We start from the raw sequence: 21,030 nt of genomic DNA on the forward strand, positions 1-21,030 counted from the left end.
CATAAATCATTAAAGTATATATGACTGAATTGCTCTTTCCATAAACAGCATGCTGGTACACAATTTTTTGGCCATATAACTTGTATGTGTGAAACAAAACATTTTCATCTTCTCACCTTTACGCGTCACTATTTGTTGTTTGGTCTACAACCTTTTCACTCAGTCCCGAACGAAAAGGCTTATTATTTTTTTAAAACTTAAATATGCACAACCCTTATGTATGGGCACTACAAAAAAATTGACTTTCAGCGGCGATAAAAAGTCATCGCTAAAAGTAGAAAAGTCGCCACTGAAAGTTTTCAGTGATGACTTGTGACTGCTGAAAAGTTGTTGGTGTAGCAACTATGGCTAAAAACTTTTAGGGGCGACTAAAAAGGTTGCCGCTGAAAGACACTTTTAGCGGCGACAAATCAAAAAGTATGCTCAGCGACGACTTTTTTGTCACCGCTAAAAGTGATGTCTAAAAAGAATTGGCTTTACCAACACCACGCCATCACCGCCGGCTGCCACGCCATCACTAGCCACATCCACCTCATCATCGAACAAGTGCCACGTCATCACTAGCCACCTCCACGTCATTGCCACATCATTCCTCCACGCCACATCATCATCCAAATATTTTCACCTTAAATGTGTCTTCTTCAAGGTTCGAACTCGTGACCACTTCCTTTCATGCCCAATCTTCTTGCCACTAAGCCAGATTGAATTTGTTTACTAATATTGTAAAATAAAATATACATTATTATATTACACTTTTAGCGACGACATTATAAAGTTGCCGCTAAAAGTCAAACCTTCAGCGGCAACATTAATAGTTGCCGCTGAAAGTGAACCCAATGATTACATCACCTTCCACTCAAAGGTATACTTTCAGCGGCGACATTCTATGGTCGCCGCTGAAAGTCAAACCTTCAGCGGCGACACCAATAATCACTATTGAAAATGAACCCAATGATTCTCAAAGGTATATTTTCAGCTGCGACAAAAAAAGTCACTGCTAAAAGTTCACTTTCGGCAGCGACAAAAAAAGTCGCCGCTAAAAGTCCCTTTTCGTTTTTATTACTTATTTCCCTTCCATATCCTCTTTAAATGAATTATACAGTTCTTCATGTGCTTTTTATAAGATCCCTCTAATTAAATTACATAATTTAAGAAAATATTTTTAATTAATGAAAAAAACAATAAATAAGTAAAAATTGAACTCTTTGTTCCAAGTATGCCCTTATTTAATAAAGGGCCAAATAAGAAAAAAATATTAGGAATGAGAGATAAAAAATAAGAAGAGAGAATAAAAAACTAATGAGGGACAAAATTAGTCAAAAAATATTTAATGTTCAGAAACCCCTAAATAGGATCTTATAAAAATGAGAAAAGTAATTCAAATTTTAGGATTTTATAAAATAGAGCAGACGAAGTACTATATCTTATTTTCACTTGCAGCCTCCTACTCTAATATCCATTATAAGGGGCGTTTTAAAACGTGATCTTGATCCTTTCTTGGACGCATTTGATCGTTTTATTGATAATTAAATGTTTTTTTCCTCAAAGAGAAATCAAGAATACTCTTGCATCTCCTTTTATGGTATTTTATAATTAATATTTATGATATGTTTAATAATAATATTTATGATATGTTTAATAATTAACATATTTTTTAGGACAATAAATAAATAATATTTTTAATTTTTAGAGGTTATTTTTTTTAACTATATTTTACTTTATCGCATCAAACAAGTCTCAGACATCTGTGTGTGTGTATAATATACCCAAATCCTAATTAACTATGTGTCTCTCCTTACGTGATCCTAAGACTACTCTATGAAAATCAGCTTAGACACTACATATATTAATGAAGGGCAGAAGTGATTTCATACCCTGATTTTATTTTTCAAAATGTATTCATTATCCTAATCTTATTTTTCTAGTACATCCAGTATTCGATGTTATCTTTTTAGTTACATAAAATATTAGATGTATTATAAATAAGATTAAAATATTAAATTCACCTTTACCATTAATGAACAAATGAAATGACAATATATATATATGTGTGTGTGTGTGTGTTGATATGGTGTGGGTGCGTGAAGGAGTGGAAACTGTGACGTGTGGACATGCCAAACAGAAACAACCCACCCAACATCTGTGAGTGTGTCCTTCATTTCCTTCTTCTCTTTCCTTTCTTTGTTTTTTTTTATACATAAATTTAATCATTTATTTATGAAAAGACAGAACCAGTTCATAGACAAGGAGCAAGGTAATGTTAAAGTCCTTAGGCCTTTTTATATATCTTCTTGGAGTTTTTTATTTTTTTTAAAACAAGATTATATCTACCCACACACACATATTTATTTATGTATGATATAAAATTTATAAGTTGTATTATATTTATAACGTATAAATAACATGGTTCATATATAATCCAAAACATGGAGCTAGCTAGCTTTTAGTTATAGTTGTTGGCAAAAATAAGAGTTTTATTATAATTATAAACAAATAGGTAGTTACATTGTGCTCGATAGTTCATCCCTCTTATATAGCTTTTAGGTTAGAGACACTTTGAAATTTCCACTTCCAGCATCTAAGGATCCACCTTCTCCAATATGAAATTGCAAAAATAGAGTATAGCAAAAAAAAAAACTACTTTTGCTCTTAAATATAAAAACTAGTTAGAAATTCAATTTGGTTTTAATTATAAAACCTCAATTCACTTTTTGATTTATGTTTATTTATTTTTTTCTAAAAATAATTTTCATGGTGATTGCACATATTAAATTGTTCTTATTTTAATGCATATAATTAACAATAGTATTTTAGAAAAAAAAAACACATATTTATTAAAAATAACTAACTTAACTAATATACTTAATATTCACAAATTAATTATCTAACTATTATATTAATTATTAAGAGGGAGGTAGTATAATATTACCGCATTCAAGCAATATCTTTGAAAGTGGTTTTTAACAGTACTTTGTTAAAAAAAAAATGCAAACCCCATAATATATAACTGCCGTATGTGGGTGTGGGGCCCACATCAATGTGTTTGTTCAGCGATTGCTTAGTCCTACTTCCGATCTTTAATATAAGATCTTGTTTGGCTTTTATTTTGGTCTTAAATATAAGACCCCAATCCACTTTATCTCTCATATTTATATACTCCTCCGGTCCTTATTATAAAACCCCATTTGACTTTTTATTTGGTCCTAATTATAAGACCCCAATCTATTTTGTCTCTTATATTTATGCATTTTTTTCCAAGATAATCCTTCTAATAATGATAGTTTTAACCAATATACTTAATTAGCAAGGATATTTTAAGAATGACAACACTTATTTATTATAAATAACCAACTTAACTTACTTCCTTAATCTCCTCAAATAAGTCAATTGGGTCTTATAATTAGGATTGGAGGAGTATTTTTTTTCTAAAGTAACCATTCTAACAATAATAGGTCTAATCAATACACTTGATTAGCAAGGATATTTTAGGAAAGACAACACCTATTTAGGACAAATAACTAACTCAACTTACTTCCTTAATCTCCTCAAATTAGTCAACTGACTCTTATAATTAGGACATGGGGTAGTATAGATTATACCATTTGTGCATGAAGAGGGGTATCTATGTTTCTATGTTTCCTGCTCTCTCGTCTCTATTCCTCACTTCATTTTTTCTTTTTCTAAAATATGAGTATCTTCTTATTAGAAGTAATTCTCTTTAAGGTAATTTTATTTGAGATATTGTTAGACACTAAATATTGATACTTTTCTTAACTTAACGAGAATTCTTGCTTTTCATGTTGTGAATTCTTCTCTTCATTTTTCTGCATCACAGTTTTGTGCATGGACGTGCGTCTCAATACACAAAATTTACACTTCCTCTTATTGTTTTTTAAGCTCTCTAAGTAATTACTAAAACTAAAAAAATTAGTTCAACTTAATTATTTTAATCCTATTCAGAAGACTTTAATCTCTTTTCTTTGCCTCATGAATTAATTTTCTTCAAAATATCAATAAAACTAATATTTAATGTAAATTAATTTTAATGAAACTAGGAAAAATTTCACTGTAGGACCGCAGAAGACAATTAATCTCAAAGAGCCCCCAAAACTTTCTGAAACCTCACTGCAGGACCAAGGGGTCAATCTGATATTAATTCCACAAATGAAATGACGCCACTGCCCCTATTAGGAGGGAACAAGTGCGGGAGAGTGCATTTGCAATGGGAACTAGCCAATTTGCAGAATAAATACATATGTTCACACGTGGAATCAATCCGTTCACATGTGGACTGGTTCACCTGATGCATGCGTCCGTGAGGGAACAAGTGTGGGAGACACATTTGCAAGGAGAACTAGCCAATTTGCAGATGAAATACATATATTCACACGTGAAATTAGTCCGTTCACATGTAGACTGGTTCACCTGATGCATGCGTACGTGAAGGAATAAGTGCGGGAGAGTGCATTTGCAAGGGGAATTAGCCAATTTGCAGAATAAATACATATATTCATATGTGGAATCAGTCCGTTCACATGTGGACTGGTTCACCTGATGCATGCGTCCGTGAGGGAACAAGTGCGGGAGAGCGCATTTGCAAGGGGAACTAGCCAATTTACAGAATAAATACATATATTCACACGTGAAATCAGTCCGTTCACATGTGGACTGGTTCACCTGATGCTAAGGGTAGTGGCGTCATTTCGTTTGTGGAATTAATATCAGATTGGCCCCTTAGTCCTGCAGTGAGATTTCAGAAAGTTTTGGAGGCTCTTTAAAATTAATTGTCTTGTGCGGTTGTGAAATTTTCCCATGAAACTATCTACGTGATTATTATAATTATAAGATTCATGAAGCTGAACTTTACCCGCCGGGGGGGGGGATCCTGACAACTTTAGCCGCGGAAAGAGCAGCTCCGGATACATGAAATGACACTATTTTACGCGCGCGCGCGCACACATGTTTATTGATCGATGAAAGGAATTAATTATCTATGTCCCTCGCCTTTGTGATCCCGAGAGTCAAGACTGCTGTATGCCACTCCTCTTGAACACTATATATTACTCCCTCCATTCTTTATTATAAGAGGCGAATAACTGAATTATATTGATAAAAAAACAGTTAAAATTAGTTAAAAATAATTAATGTGTAATATAATATTTTTTTTAAAAATGCCCTCATTAATAAGGAGAGAGAGCATGAGAGAGAATAATGGTAAATTTTTAAAAAAAAGAGAAGTGGGAAGGAGAGAGTGTGTGAGTTGAAGACAATAAATATAGGTAAAATAAGAAATCAACACAAAAAAGTAGAGACAACTTTTAAGTGTCTCTTATATATAAGAACATACTATAAACATCAAATGTCTCTTATAATAAGGAACAGAAGGAGTAATGAATATATGTACAATGACATTATTATATAGTATATATATGTAGTTAGTGTGTGTGAAGGACTAAATATATTGTTATTTATGAAAAAACAGAACCGATTTATTCCAATAAAGTTGTGGGAGTGCCGCTGAAACGGGAGGAATAAAGTATGACATGACAGTGACCATAAATGAAGTCCTGAAATGACGGTGAGAGCGTAAGATGCAATAAAAGGAGCGTCCAAACTTTTTCATGCACATTATCCGATATTTATTACTCTTGTTATCCTATTTATAAACTATTTTCAGTATATTTTGTATTAACAAAAAAAAACCTTTAAAATACATTAACTCACTATTTAAAATTTTTTTATGAGAACTCACTATTAAAATATAATAATTTTTTAATTTTACTCATATTTAATATATACATTCTTTAAAAAAGATAACTATCTACACTATAATAAATGAAGGACAAAATAATATATTCACACTAAAATTTAATGAAGTGACTTATAAATAGGACAAAAAAATCTTCTCTCTCTGCCTTATACATAAAACCAGAGGGGTATAATCAAATAGGAACAACATATGTTTTTAGCATAAAGTGATATATAGAGTATATTGAAAGAAATATAAATTTTTATATTTTTATAATTTTGAAAATGATTACATTTTAATATATGATATACTCTTCCGATCTTTAATATAAGACCCATTTAACTAATTTGATTAGATTAAGGAAGTTAGGTAAATTAGTTAATTATAAGAAATATGATATGTTTTTCCTAAAATACCATAATCATATTTCTTAATACCCCATCTTCTTCTTCTACTTGATTATAGTTAAGGGAGTATCCATAGAGGTAATTTAGAGAAAATTGATAAATATGATAAATGAGTCTTATATTTAGAACCAAAACTAACTTAACAATTGGGTCCTATATTAAAGATCAGAGGAGTATAATCTAACTTAATATACTTAAAATTTGCAAAACAAAATATCTTATAATGACGCATATAAATTATTATACAAGAATGGTTTATTAACTAAGCATCTCTTTATCCGTATATATAATAGTAAGTAATAGCTATTTAAGCGCATCATCAGGGCCCAAGCGGAAGGAGATGACAGGGTATGGGCATTTATTTTATGAAAACTTTGACCTCCGTTCTTTGTATTTTGAAGCTTATTGAAAAAGACTGATCCTACACTGTTGGGAAGTGCGGATTCATTGGCAATGTGCATCCAAATATGAAGTGGATTTGCCTGAAATATATTTTTAGTATTTAAAAAACACAGAAGCAAACCACCTTGGCACCTTTATCTACGGGACAAGACGCAGGTGTACTATCGACGACGCCGACAGCACTTTGATATGTAACAAAAAAAAACATCAATACGTGTCATGTGTTGGTTAGCAATTTAAATTTAGGGCAAAACTTAATTCCATTTGCTTGCATTCATTAAATCCAATTATCCAGTCAAACCTTGTCATATGTGATTTTTTTTATTAATAATAGTTTAAGAAAAACATATTTGTTGTTGCTCTATTTGATTATAAAAAAATAATACTACCTTCAGTCTTTAATTTAAGAGTTAGTTAACTAATTTGAAGAGATTAAAAAAATTAATAAAGTTATTTGTAATAAATATGTATTGCTTTTCTTAAAATACTCTTCCTTATCAACTAAAATTTGATGAAATCTTTAATATATACAACTATCACAAGGATTATCTTTAAAAAATGAGAAACGAAATAGAATAGAGTCTTATATTTAAAACTAAATTTAATATTAAATTAGTTGTTATATTAAAATCGGACACTCCATTTATCTCTGCTTACACTCTCATTTGCGGTTATTGTCATACTTCAACGGCACTCCCACATCGGCTAAATCTTACCATCCACCTTCCCTTTATTATAAACTCCATCTTCGATTTTATTCATACGTATGTACGATACACGGAGGATATACTATGCTTTTAGTTTTATTTTGTCAAAAAAACTAATCGAATATGCAATTGTTTTTTCTAAGGCTGCAAAAAGACCAGATTGTTTTGTTTTTTTGGTTACATAATTTTAAAGAATGTTTGTTTTGATTCCAACATTATGTACATATTCAGGTACGGAGTTAGAAAATATTACTCTTTCGGTCCTAAATATAAAACCCTGATACTAATATGTATAAAGATCTTATATTTAAAACTGAATGAGCATTAAAGATGACAAGGATATCTTTTTCAGTGCGCAAAAGTTGATTCTTGTAAAATGGTAAAATTACCTTCACCAAAATTATTAATTTAATAAGAAAGTTGGTAGTGGATGGACTACTCACTATTATTATACAGAAAAGTACTTCTACTTTTTCTTTTTCATACTTTTTGCGGTGGCAGTGCCTGACCCTCGCATGTCTCAGCTGCGAGAAACGTTGGTGTTAGCATTTAGAATTGGAGGTTGTGGGTTTATATGACTGCAAAGTACAAACCCTAATGAGGGGAAAATATCAAATGAAAATTGCCCACCCAATGTCTCTAAACATGTCCTTCTTTCTTTAGCTTGGAATTTTGAATGTAACAATGCAATGCTATAAAATTAGGATTTCATAAGCCCTTCTATGTTGTGAGAGTTTCTTACATATATAAGTAAATAGATTATTTCAAAAACTTATACCTTCTACTTACCTATGTATCTTATATTTATATATGATATGAAATTATTAAGTTGTATTGTGTTTATAAATTATAAATAGAGAAGAATTGGAGTAAAATATTTTGAGAAAATGATAGTGATTAAAAATAATATTAAAAATTGTAATTATTTAAGCTCGTAGAATAAATTGTTCTCATCATTGAAAAGTATCTTAAAATTTGTAATTATTGAGAAGGGCAGAGAACTATATATAATATAAATGGACAAATACTAAATTGCTCTTAGATATATGAAAACAACAGTAATTTAATTTGATGACTAACATAGTAGCCCCTTAAAAATCATTCTACCACCCTAAAGTTAAGTCACGTTTTCAAAGAATCTAATAAATAAATAAATAAATATCATCACTCTTATATATTTGTTGGTTAGACACACTTTGTAATTTCCACTTTTAGCATCTGCGGACACGTCTTTTCCATGTGTATTGCAGGACCTGACTGAGGAAACAAAAAAAGAGAGGGTATAGCAAAAAAAAATAAAATTGATTACCACATTCAAGCAATGTTTTTGAAAGTGGCTTCTAACAGTATTTAAAAAGAAAAAAAGCAACAAAAAAAAACCCAACGCACCCCCATAATACATAAGTGCCGCATGTGGGTGCGGGGCCCACATCAATGTATTTGTTCGGAGATTGCTTATTATAAAGTATACTATTTGTGTATGAAGAAGGGGTCTGCTACATTTCCTCCTCTCTCGCCTCTATTCTTCCCTTCACTTTCCCCCATCACAGTCAGATAAAAAATTTTAAAGGTTTCAATTTGATATTTTATGCCAATAGCTTTTGGCTTAAGGGCATGACAGCTCTTCCATAAATAGGAAGGCCTCCATCATCATTACATGCTCCTTTTAAGTTAAAAAAAGGATTTAATATTTTATAAAACTATTATTATAATTTTGTGCCAGAAATACATAAATAAATTTACAAAGCATATATTTTCTGTTTTTTTTAATTATAACCATGAATTGTTCATATGAAAAATTAATATCTTAAATTTATTCATGTGTTGATAACATAAAATTATAATTATAGTTTTATAATTTGCAAACCCTAATGCGGGAAAATATGCCCACCAATATATCTAAATATGTCCCTTCCATAAGTGCGTGTGTATCGTTGGTGGGTGTGTGTAAGGTTTGGTTTGGTGCGTGCAGAGTGATGTGAGAAACGCTAGAAACAACCCAACCAATATTTGTGAACATTGTCCTCCAATTTTTACCCTTTTCTTTTTTTTTTTTCCAACTTTATAATTTTTTTATAATGTGTCCTTCTCCTTTCTCTACTTTCTTCATTTATTCATTCATCGCACAATATATGAAAAAACAGACCAAGTTTTGGCACCTTGGAATTTTGAACGTAACAACGCAATGCTATAAAATATTATGAAAACTTTAAACTCCGTACCTAAATCTGTACATCATTTTATGCATCTATTAAGCAACTAGAGGTATCTCTTTATCTGGATAATAAGTAATACTCCTCCGGTCCTTAATATAAGACCCATTTAACTAATTTGATTAGATTAAGGAAGTTAGGTAAGTTAGTTAATTATAAGAAAAGTGACACATTTTTCCTAAAACACCACAATCATCTTTTTTAATACCTCTCTCTTTTTTCTATTTGACTATGGTTGATGGAGTATCTATAGGGGTAATTTAGAGAAAATTGATAAATATGAGAAATGAGTCTTATATTTAGGACCAAAACCAATTTAAGAATTGAGTCCTATATTAAGGACCGGAGAAGTAACTATTTAAGCATATCAGGACCCAAACAGAAAGAGATGGCAGGGGAGGGGGATTCATTTCATGAAAACTTTCAACTCCGTTCTTTATATATGTTTAAGCTTATTGAAAAGACTAGTCATAAACAGTGTTGGGAAGTTTGGGCTATGGCTCAACTTGCAACAGGTCTAGAATTCCCTGACTTAATTAGCCGAAGAAACTGGATAATATACTTTGATGGAAAAAAAGAGTATTAGAAATACATCTTAAATCATTTTTGATCAAATATTAATTAATATTATCTTTAGTCCTAGATATAGTACCATACATATGCATGGGAGGTCAAGACCTCCACTCACTTTATCTCCTAAATTTATCATTTTTTCCAAAATATTTCTAAGATGGTTTGCATCCAGGGTAATTTCTTCTTTTGTTTTTTAATCAAAAATTGAGGATAATTTCAATGCACATAATTAAAGAGATATTTTAGCCAAACCAACATTTATTTGTCATCTATTAAATAATTAACTTAACTAATTTTTGAAATGGAAGAAGTGAAATAATCAAGTCATGAAGGGTTAGAGTGTAAGAAGAGATAAAAAGCAGCGTCCAGTACATATACATTATCCAATGTTTATTTACTTTTATTAACATATTAATTGTTGTTATAAATATCATTATTTATTAAATTATAAATATTTATATGTTTAATATTTATAATTTTATATTACGTTGCATAAGTTGGATTTTCTTACATAATTGCTTAAAATTCATATAATTCATCATAAAATTCGAACAACATTTACTGTTCTGTTGTTAATATAGTTAGTTATTTATATCAACAAATTAAAGAGGTTATGTCTCTACACGTTGACATATTTTTTTAACAAAATTTGAAGATACATCAATTGGTGTATTCAAATTTGTAGCATAAAGTGACATATTATAAAATATATTGAAAAAAATATTTTTTTTTATATTTTTTAAAAATTGGTACATTTTAATATCTGATATATAAGAAAAAGAGGTATAGAGGGAGCAAATTACAACTTTATCATGATGGGAAGCTTCGATAGACCATTATATTATATGTTAATGCACTTGCTTCTCCTTGTTCTTAATTTGTTCTTTCCTTTTTGTACAGTGTTCAACGGTCATTTTCACTTTGATCGTAGTGTTGGAGGCTACTTTCTATCCTCTTTTTATATAATTTGACAAAGAGGGGGAAAAACAAGGACCTTCAAGACTAAGAATTAAAAAGCTAGCGGTGGAGGGCGTCCGGATTCTCTCAGCAGCGGCGACCCTCAGCGTCTCTTAGCGTCCCAATATCTACCATCAAATTAATCCAAGAGCTCACAATGTGCCACATCATCAAGTTATTAAAAATTAAAAGTAAATCTAATTAATGCTATAAAATTGCTTTTTGAAAAAAATGAACTATTTTTTTGAGAAAAAAATTTGAGTGCACATTCTAATCTCTTGGATCTATTTGTTTTAATTGTAGAGTTTAATAAGAGTCCAAATTAATATAAATTGAGTCAGATAGGACCACCAACAAAGGTAGAGTTCTGCCGCAAAGTATTTTCATTAAACATTAAAAAAAAATACTTGATATTGTTTTGCCACTCTTTATGATTCTATCTTACTCAATCTGTATCAGATTGAATTTAGATAAATCTTCCAGTTTAAGATGGATAAGTCCAAAAAATTATATATAAATATTTGATGGTCAAGTTTTTTTTATTCTTTATGATTATTTGCATAAGTCTGGAGTCTGAACATCTCATAAATTCTTTAACTAAAATGAGCCAGGTGAAAAAAATTGGATATTCCATGCTAAAAATATCCTAGGTGAAATCTAGTGAAAAAATTTTACACTATAATTCGGATTTATTCCTAATTTTTCTTAGTCTTTTTGAAGCTCTCAAGTAATTACTACCTCCAGTCCTTAATATCAAATTTTATTTGATTTTTATTTTGATTCTAAATATAAACTCCAATCTATTTTGTCTCTCATATTTATACATTTTTTCTCAAATAGTCCTTTTAATAATAGTAGTTCTAGCCAACATACTTGATTAGCAAGGATATTTTAAGAAAGACAACATCTATTTATTACAAATAACTAATTTAATTTATTTTCTTAATCTCCTTAAATTAGTCATCTAGCTCTTATATTTAGGACCGTAGTAAAAAAATGAGAATAAATGAATAATGTATAAATATTAATGAATATATGAAATGACACAGTTTTACATATATATATTGATGAAAGGAATTGGATAATTATCCATGTCCCTCCCCTTTGTGATCCCAAGACTAGCGTATGCAAATCCTCTTGAACACTATATATTAATGAATAAATAAAATGACACTAATACACGCACACACACACGTAGTTAGTGTGTGTGAAGGACTATATATATATAACTATACTGTTATTGTTATTTATGAAAGAACAGAACCAATTCTTTCCAATAAAGTTGTGGGAGTGCTGTTGAAACGGCAAGAGTGAAGTATGACATTAACCACATAAACGAAGTCCTAAAATAGAGGTCAGAGTATGAGATGCAATAAAAGTAGCGTCCAAACTTATTCATATACATTATCCCATATTTGTTATAATCAAACAGGAACAACATATATTTTTAGCATAAAGTGACATATAAAGTATATTGAAGGAAATCTAAATTTTATATTTTTACAATTTTGAAAATGATTACATTTTAATGTATGATATATAATCCAACTTAATATACTCAATTTTCAAAACAAAATATTTTACAATGACGCATATAAATTATTATATAAGAATGGTTTTTTTTTAAAAAATAAACTCACTAGCTTTATTAATACACATATGTGGTAAATTAATGGACAAAACTTAAGGTTTATTTGTGTCTAGTAATTTTCCAATCAAAATATCGGCACAAGAAATTTTTTAATTAATAATAAAACTTGATATCGACGGAATTTTAAAATTCTATTGACCCCTTATTAATAATAAAACCCTCATCTGACAAACGGTGGTTGTGGGTTATCCGCCCCACCTTTCCTTCTTCCTTCCACGGAGTGATGCACAGAGTTCTCTCTCAACCGCGAGGAAGGCAAATTTCGTGGATGTTCATATGCTTCCTCACGCGCTCTCATGTTATAATCTATGTTACTCGCGTTGTCATTGTTGAGTAATATTTTACAATATCTTTTCATGACTAATATGTACAAGTCTGGACTCACATTTTTATTGTATAAAAAAGTACTTCTACTTTTTTCATGCTTTTTGCAGCTGCAGTACCCTGATGGCCTGATCCTCTCATGTCTGAGCAGCGAGAAACGTTGGTGTTATTATTTGGAATTTGACTCAGGCAAAAAAAAGAAAAGAAAAGAAGGATTATTTAAAATTGGGGGTTGGGTGCTTATGCAACTGCAAAGTGCAAACCCTACTGAGGGGAAAATATCAAATGAAAATTGCCCACTCAATATCTCTAATCGTGTCCTTCTTTCTTTAGCTTGGAATTTTGAATGGAGCAATACAATGCTACAAAATTTGGATTTTTTACGTTGCGAGATTTTCTTACATGTATAATATAAATGGACAAATACTAAATTGCTCCTAGATATATGAAAATAACAGTTATTTAATTTGATGATTAACATATTAGCCCCTTAAAAATCATTCTACCACCCTAAAGCTAAGTCACGTTTCTAAAGAATCTGAAAAAAGAGAAAAGTAAATATCATCACTTTTATGTATTTGTTGGTTTGACACACTTTGTAATTTCCACTTTTAGCATCTACGGACCCGTCTTTTCTATGTGAAATTGCAGGACCAGACTAAGGAAACAAAAAAGAAAAAGACGGAAGAGTATAGCAAAAATATTAATTACCACGTTCAAGCAATATTTTTGAAAATGATTTCTAACAGTAATTATTCTGCATCAGAAATACATAAATAAATCTAAACTGTTAATATTTGGTCTAAACATACTGTTAAAATTTCAATACACAGTTAAAATATGATTGAAATAGTTTACAAAGCATATATTTTCTATTTTTTCTTATTATAACTATGAATTGTTCGGATGAAAATTAATATCTTAAATTTATTTATGTGTTGATAACATAAAATTATAATTATAGTTTTATAATTTGCGAACCCTAATGCGGGAAAATGTGCCCACCAATATATTTAAACGTGTCCTTTCCCTAAGTGCGTGTGTATCGTAGGTGGGTGTGCATAAGGTTTGGTTGGGTGGGCACCGTGATGGGGGAAGCACGAGAAACAACCCACCCAATATCTACAAACGCTCTCCTTCAATTTTTTCCCTTTTCTTTTTTCAATTTTATAATTTTCTATAATGAAAAAATTTATAATGTCTCCTTTTTCTTTCTCTTCTTTCTTCATTTATTCATTCATCGCACAATATATGAAAAAACATAACCAAGTTTTGGCACCTTGGAATTTTAATGGAACAGGGCAATGCTATAAAATATTATGAAAACTTTCAACTCCTTACCTAAATATGTACATCTATTTTATCCATCTTTAAGCAACTAGAGGTATCTTTTATCTGGATGATGAGTAATAACTATTTAAGCATATCAGAACCCAAACAGAAAGAGATGCAGGGCAGGGGGATTCATTTTATAAAAACTTTGAACTCCGTTCTTTATATATTTTTAAGCTTATTGAAAAGACTAGTCATAAAGAGTGTCGGGAAGTCTGGGTTATGGCTCAACTTGCAGCAAGTCTAGAATTCCTTGACTTAATTAGCCAAAGGAATTGGATAATATACTTTGATGGGGAAAAAAAAGAGTATTAAAAATACATCTTAAATCATTTTTGATCAAATACTAATTAATACTATCTTTGGTCTTAGATATAAAAACCATACAGATGGGAGGTTAAGACTTCCATTTACTTTATTTCCTAAATTTATCATTTTTCCCAAAATATTCTTAAGAGGGTTTCCATCAAGGGTTATTATATCTTTTTTTTACCAAACATCAAGGATAATTTCAATGCACATAACTGAAGAGATATTTTAGCCAAACCAATATTTATTTATCATAAGTAATTAACTAATTTTTGAAATGGGAGGAGTGAAATGAAGTCATGAAAGTTTAGAGTGTAAGAAGAAATAAGAGCAGCATCCAGTACAAATACATTATCCAATATTTATTTACCTTTATTGAAATATTAATTGTTGTTATAAATCTCATTATTTATTAAATTATAAATATTTATATGTTTAATATTTATAATTTTATATTATATTGTTTGTTGGATTTTTTTACATAATTGCTTAAAATTCATATAATAATAAAATTCGAACAACATTTACTGTTCTGTTGTTAATATAGTTAGTTATTTATATCAACAAAGAGCTTATGTCACTATATGTTGACATATTTTTTAACAAAATTTGAAGATGCATCAATTTGTATATTCAAATTTTGACATATAAAATATATTGAAAAAATAATTTTTTATATTTTTTTTTAAAGTTGATACATTTTAATGTATGATATATAGAAAAAGAGGTATAGAGGGGACAAATTACAGCTTTATCATGATGGGAAGTTTCAACGCATCATTATATTATATGTTAATGCACTTACTTCTCCTTGTTCTTAATTTGTTCTTTCCTTTTTTATAGTGTTCAACGGTCATTTTCACCTTGATCATAGGGTTGGAGACTACTTACTATTTTTTTTTTATAATAACAAAGAGGGAAAAAAAGAAGGAGCTTCAAGACTAAGACTAAAAAAGCTAGTGGTGGAGGCTGTGTGAGTGTGAAACTGCGAGGTGCAAACCCTAATGTGGGAAAATGTGCCCACCCAATGTCTCTAAATGTGTACTTTTTTTTTTTTTTGCTTCTTATTTGTTAATATATTCATTCATACATGGCACTAATATATGGAAAAAAAACAGAACCGGTTTTGGTAGCTTGGAATTTTGAATGGAACAACGCAATGCTATAAAATTATGAATTTTTAAGCCCTTCTACGTTCTGAGAGTTTCCTACATATATAAATAAATAGATTTATTTTGAAAAAATTATACCCACTACTTACCTACATATCTTATATTTATATGTGATATAAAATTATTAAGTCGTATTATGTTTATAAGTTATAAATAGAGAAAATTGGAGTAAAACATTTTGAGAAAATGATATTTATTAAAAGTAATGTTAAAGATTGCAATTATTTAAGCTCATAGAATAAATCATACTTATGGAAAAGTATCTTAAAATTTCTAATTATTGAGAAGGGTAGAGAACTATCTATGATATAAATGGACAAATACTAAATTGCTCTGCGATATATGATAATAACAGTAATTTAATTTGATAATTAACATAATAGCCCCTTAAAAACAGAAAATAGAGGATAGAAAAAAAATACTCCTCTGATCCTTAATATAAGGTATATTTAACTAATTTGATTAGATTACAGAAGTTAGGTAAGTTAGTTAATTATAAAAAATATGACACATTTTTCCTAAAACACCATAATCATCTTTTTTAATACCCCTCTCTCTTTTACTTAATTATGGTTGAAGGAATATCTATAGGGGTAATTTAGAGAAAATTAATAAATACGAGAAATGGATCTTATATTTAAAATTAAGACCAACTCAACAATTAGGTCCTATATTAAGAACCCGAGAAGTATTAATTATGGCATTCGGGCATTATTTTTGAAAACTGCAGTTCCTAACACCTTTTTGTTTTTTTAGAAAAAAAAAAAAGCCTTATGCGGGTGCCGTGCGCCGTATGCGGGTGTCGTGTGGGGCCCACATCAATGCGTTTCTGCATGAAGAGGGGTATCTGCGCTTCCTCCGTCTCCCTCTCTCTAGCCCGCGCCTGTGCATCCATGGGGAGGCTCTGCGCCGCCCTAGCATAATCCATTTTTGCATATCAAAACAGCACTACTCTCCTCACTCACTCAACCGATCGCTCACTCGTGTGGCTTGTTCTTGGCCTGGCCGGTGTTGAGCCGCTAACCCAGGTAACCTTCTTTTCTCCTTCTCCTTCTCCTCCCTCACTCACCCAATCGCTCGGTCACTCGTGTAGTTTGTTCTTGTCGTGGCCAGTGCTGAGCACTGAGCAGCTAACCCAGCTAACCCTCACTCACCAGGTGTATTAGTATATAGTCTGGATACTCTAGACATGCTTGCTTGTCGTATTTTAATGATGGCTCATACCACCCATTTTTTCAGACAAGCTTGTACTCGTTATTATTTTTCAAAAGAGAGCATGATGATCCTTATATAGTTTGTACAACACACACACACATGAAAACAAATGACCTTGAAAATATATAGAATATGAAAGAGCACACCACGTGCACAAGATGAATTTTTCACTAAATTTTTGTTGCTTGTTCCTTTTTTTTGCAGATGGCGTCCGCTGAAATGACAGATGGCCCTAGTGTTGATGTTCAAAATGAGTATAATTTTTAACTCATAGCTCCAAATTATACATATCTGTGTGTGTTTTCTTCTTAACTGCATACATCCAAATATAGTTACTATATTTAGGTTCAGGGATAATTTAAGATGATATCTCATATGAGCCTTTGGGGAATATACATTTTAATATGTAGGCTCTTCATGATTATAGTATGAAAATGATAATCCTATGATATTTTCTCATGTTGGGCTGATGTCAATAATCGAGTGTTTACATATATAGTATTCTGTATATATGGTGTAAGTGGTTTTGTCGTGGTATATTTTGTAATTTGTTTTAATCACTATGTTTTATTATCAGGGATGAGCATCAAATGACACAACCGCCACCAAAATCCTCCGCACCACCACCACCACCACCCCCCTCCGTATCAATGGTAGCACGACGTCTACCACCCCTTCTACCACCACTACGACAACGACGAACATCTATTTCACTATCGGTTGCATCAACACCCTCACGAGCAGCAGCAACAGACCCCCTTATACTAGTGGGAGCACCACGACGACCACCACCACCGCCACGGCCACCCCGACGAACCTCTGTTGCACTAACAGTTGCATCAACACCCCCACCAGCAGTCATAACAGACCCCTTTATACCAGTGGGAGCACCACAACCACCACCACCACCACGACCAGCCCGACGAATTGCATCAACACTCCCACCAGTAGCAGCAACAGACTCCCTTGTGCCAATGCGAGCAACACCACCGCCACAAACCCATGTTGCACTGACGGTTGCATCCACATCCCCACCTGCAGCAGCAGCAGACCCACTTGTACGAATGGGAGCACGACCACAAAGAACTCCATTGTATGTTTTACTAATAAATTTCTAGTTAATCCGTATGCATTTAAGTTCTTTTCTTCGCTCTCTTTCAACTAGACAGCTGTTTAAAGCTTGTTAATGTGTAATTTTATCTGTTCTACTAATAATTAACTATTTTAACGCTACACATATTTTAATATTCATATGTTTTTTAACCTTTAATTTTTTTTTTTTTTCCTGTCTTTATGTGTATTAGGAATCAAATCCCGGCTGAAGGAGCTGCTTATGCGCTAAATCCTCCTCAATTTCAATACGTTTATGGGTAAATCTTTTTAAATAACGTTATTTTGTTGCGTTTTAACATTTTATTCTTCTGTATTGTCTTAAAATCAAGCAATTCATCTTTTGCTTAAATTTTGATCTGATGTTTATTTGAAAATAGAGATAAAAGTTGAAGGTAACGATTATTTGAACATAGTGAGTTTTTAAATTTTTATATGTAATTATTACGCTGTTTTTTTAACTTCTTACTATCTTTTGTAATTAAAAAACTTGTTTCAGGCATTATGATACAAATTTTGTCTGGGCTTCTGTTATTCCATTTATGGTTATGGGAGTTTCCATTTGGATTACAGTGCGTAGCCGAAAAGGTATTATTGTTCTTATTATTTTACTGTTTTTTAAATAATGTGAATTACTATTATAAATTGTTGTTACTTCCATTATTACCTTTATTATACTAATATGCTGTTTTTTTTTTTTTCCAGATCTTCATAACTTGTCCAAAGCCTTCTTATTCTATTTAGGCTTGGCTGTCATTGAACTCCTTGTGACGATATTTGGGCTGATTACAATGCCTTGCACTCAATATTGGCGCAGGATATTGAAAGAACCAGCTGATATGATTTATATAGTCGCTAATCATACCCTCAACATTTTGGAAGCTTTTCATTATCCATATAATGGGATAGCAAACCATATTTTTTTATGGATAGTGGTTGCATCCAGCATGGTTCTTGAATACATAGCGACCGATTATGGAGTTCATCCACTTGGAGTGTACCATGTCCATGTGCACTCCAATCTTCTATTATCATTCCTGCGGTTAAATGTCGCAATATTTGAGTCTATTATCAAGCAACAGATTTTTCGTTTTCCACTGTTTTTTATCTTGACAGGAGTCATTGATGCTGTTGGTCATGCTATTAGAGTATGGAAGAGGGTGGAATTTGATCGTGAATCTAGGACAAGCCACTAAAGTTGTATTTTGATGGAGATCTGCACCTTTTTGCTATATTTTGTATTAAAACTCCGCTATGAATTATGGAGGGAATATCTCAAGACATATTTGGTTACAGTTTTTCATCTAGTTATCTAATTTTATACTTACATCATTTTATTATTCAAGGAACAAAAAAATCAGACCGGTCACTAAACCGGTTGAGACAGTGAGTTAAGGGTCAGTAGGTCAGATCAGGGTCTAACCAGAGTCAGATAGGTCATATTAAAACAATATAATTTAATTGATAATAACAAAATATAATAATATTTATAAATAATAATCAGTAATCGTTCATGTTTAATTGTACCAATTAACGTTACTAAAATACGCATCTATTTTAAATGTTAATTTTTAGATGTTTGAGACAAAAATCTGATGCACTATGTTAAAAAATCTTTTTTTTTTGTTTTTGTTTTTTTAACTCTTGCTTCTCTCTTCTTTTTTCTTCTCTCTCCCACCTGACCACTCTTTATTTTTCCCTTCATAACACGCATAGCAGCTTTCTTCTTTCTTCCTTGAATAACGAGCAAGCAGGAAGCACAATAGGGTAGCTGCTCTTGAAGCACAAATCACGATTCCCTCTTTCTTTTTTCCAGCTAAAATTTTTTTTTGCCTCAGAATCTTTCTTCTTGTCTTCTAATCTTTTAGTTTCTCCTCCCTCCCTCTCTCCTTTTTTCCTTACACAACTTCAACAACAAATCAGTCTTCATGGTGAAACCTAGAATATTAAATCATCTTCTTATTTTTCTTCCATGCTTTTTGGTTTTCACGCTAAAATGCTTCTTCACTTTACTTTTTGGCGTATTCAGGAGTTCTCTTGTAATAAGGTTTGCTCAGCATATCTCTCTCTATTTTTTCCATGGAAAAAAAAAACCGGACTGGACCGGCCGGTTCAACCGGTGAACCGGCCTGATGTCCGGTCTGGATTAAGGAAAGAACCGGCCAGGGTTTGAACCGGTGGTAAACCGGTTGAGCCGGTAAGAACTGGCGTTGAACTAGGTAAACCGCCGGTTTAGGTGGTGTATCCGGTTCACCGTTTTGCCCCCTCCAGAGCCCGAAAACGACGACGTTTCATTTAAAAAAAAAAGCAAACCGATTCCAAAACCGACTCGACCCCCTGCAGTCCTGCACCCTCGCTCAAGTCTCGACCCCGCGCCCGTCTCCTTCGGTCCTTCTTCCTCATTCGGTCTCCACTCTCCAATCTGGCAATCTCCATCTCGTCCTCGGTCGCCTTCGCAGCCACCGTGTGCTCAGCTTACTTCCCTGTCCTCGGTCCCAGCTCGCTGAATCTCGTTGCCGTGTGCTCATTGGATCTCCCAGCTCGCTGAAGCTCACACACGATTCAGTGCCCTCACTCTCTGTGTGGTCGTCGACCGTCGTCCCCTGCCTCGCCTGAAGCTGCTCGGTGCCCTGCCGTCGCCGCGCCTGAAGCTCCTCGCCTTGCCCGTGCCGTCGGTGCCCTGTCGTCGCCGATCCAAGTCGGTGCCCTGTCGTCGCCTTGCTCGCCGATCTCAGTTCTCCCAAGTCCAGCCTCCCAATTTTCGTTTGAAGTTTTGAACTCTCATTCTCTGCTCTCGGCCACTCAGCAAACTCACCCATTTTCGTTTGAACTTGGAAGTGACGGTGATAATCTCTGCCATCTATTATTTTTATGGTTTGATTTTGTCATTTTGGAATTTGAATTCTGCT

The 21,030-nt window shown here is 32.2% G+C and overlaps 1 protein-coding gene across 1 annotated transcript; it reads right to left on the minus strand.

Annotated features, from left to right (window-relative positions):
* Positions 1–17,597: 17,597 nt before the first annotated feature.
* On the minus strand, positions 17,598–20,940 carry LOC114740196 (uncharacterized PE-PGRS family protein PE_PGRS54-like). Its single transcript, XM_028928317.1, has 2 exons — positions 20,601–20,940; positions 17,598–18,046 (listed from the first exon to the last, which is right to left on the minus strand). The coding sequence occupies exons 1-2, from the start codon at positions 20,938–20,940 to the stop codon at positions 17,598–17,600; spliced, it is 789 nt and encodes a 262-aa protein (XP_028784150.1).
* Between the last annotated feature and the right edge of the window lie 90 nt (positions 20,941–21,030).

This window comes from Neltuma alba, unplaced genomic scaffold, assembly GCF_004799145.2.
Source record: "Neltuma alba isolate B1F8T4 unplaced genomic scaffold, ASM479914v2 tig00003079_pilon, whole genome shotgun sequence".
Taxonomy (NCBI): Eukaryota; Viridiplantae; Streptophyta; class Magnoliopsida; order Fabales; family Fabaceae; genus Neltuma; species Neltuma alba.

What these genes read in the sequence shown, in the direction of transcription:
- LOC114740196 (XM_028928317.1), bottom strand. Translation starts at nt 20,940, where the DNA reads ATGGGTGAGTTTGCTGAGTGGCCGAGAGCAGAGAATGAGAGTTCAAAA. An exon ending in CTGGGACCGAGGACAGGGAA is followed by an intron (nt 18,047 to 20,600) that starts GTAAGCTGAGCA and finishes CTGCTGCTGCAG; the next exon opens with GTGGGGATGTGGATGCAACC.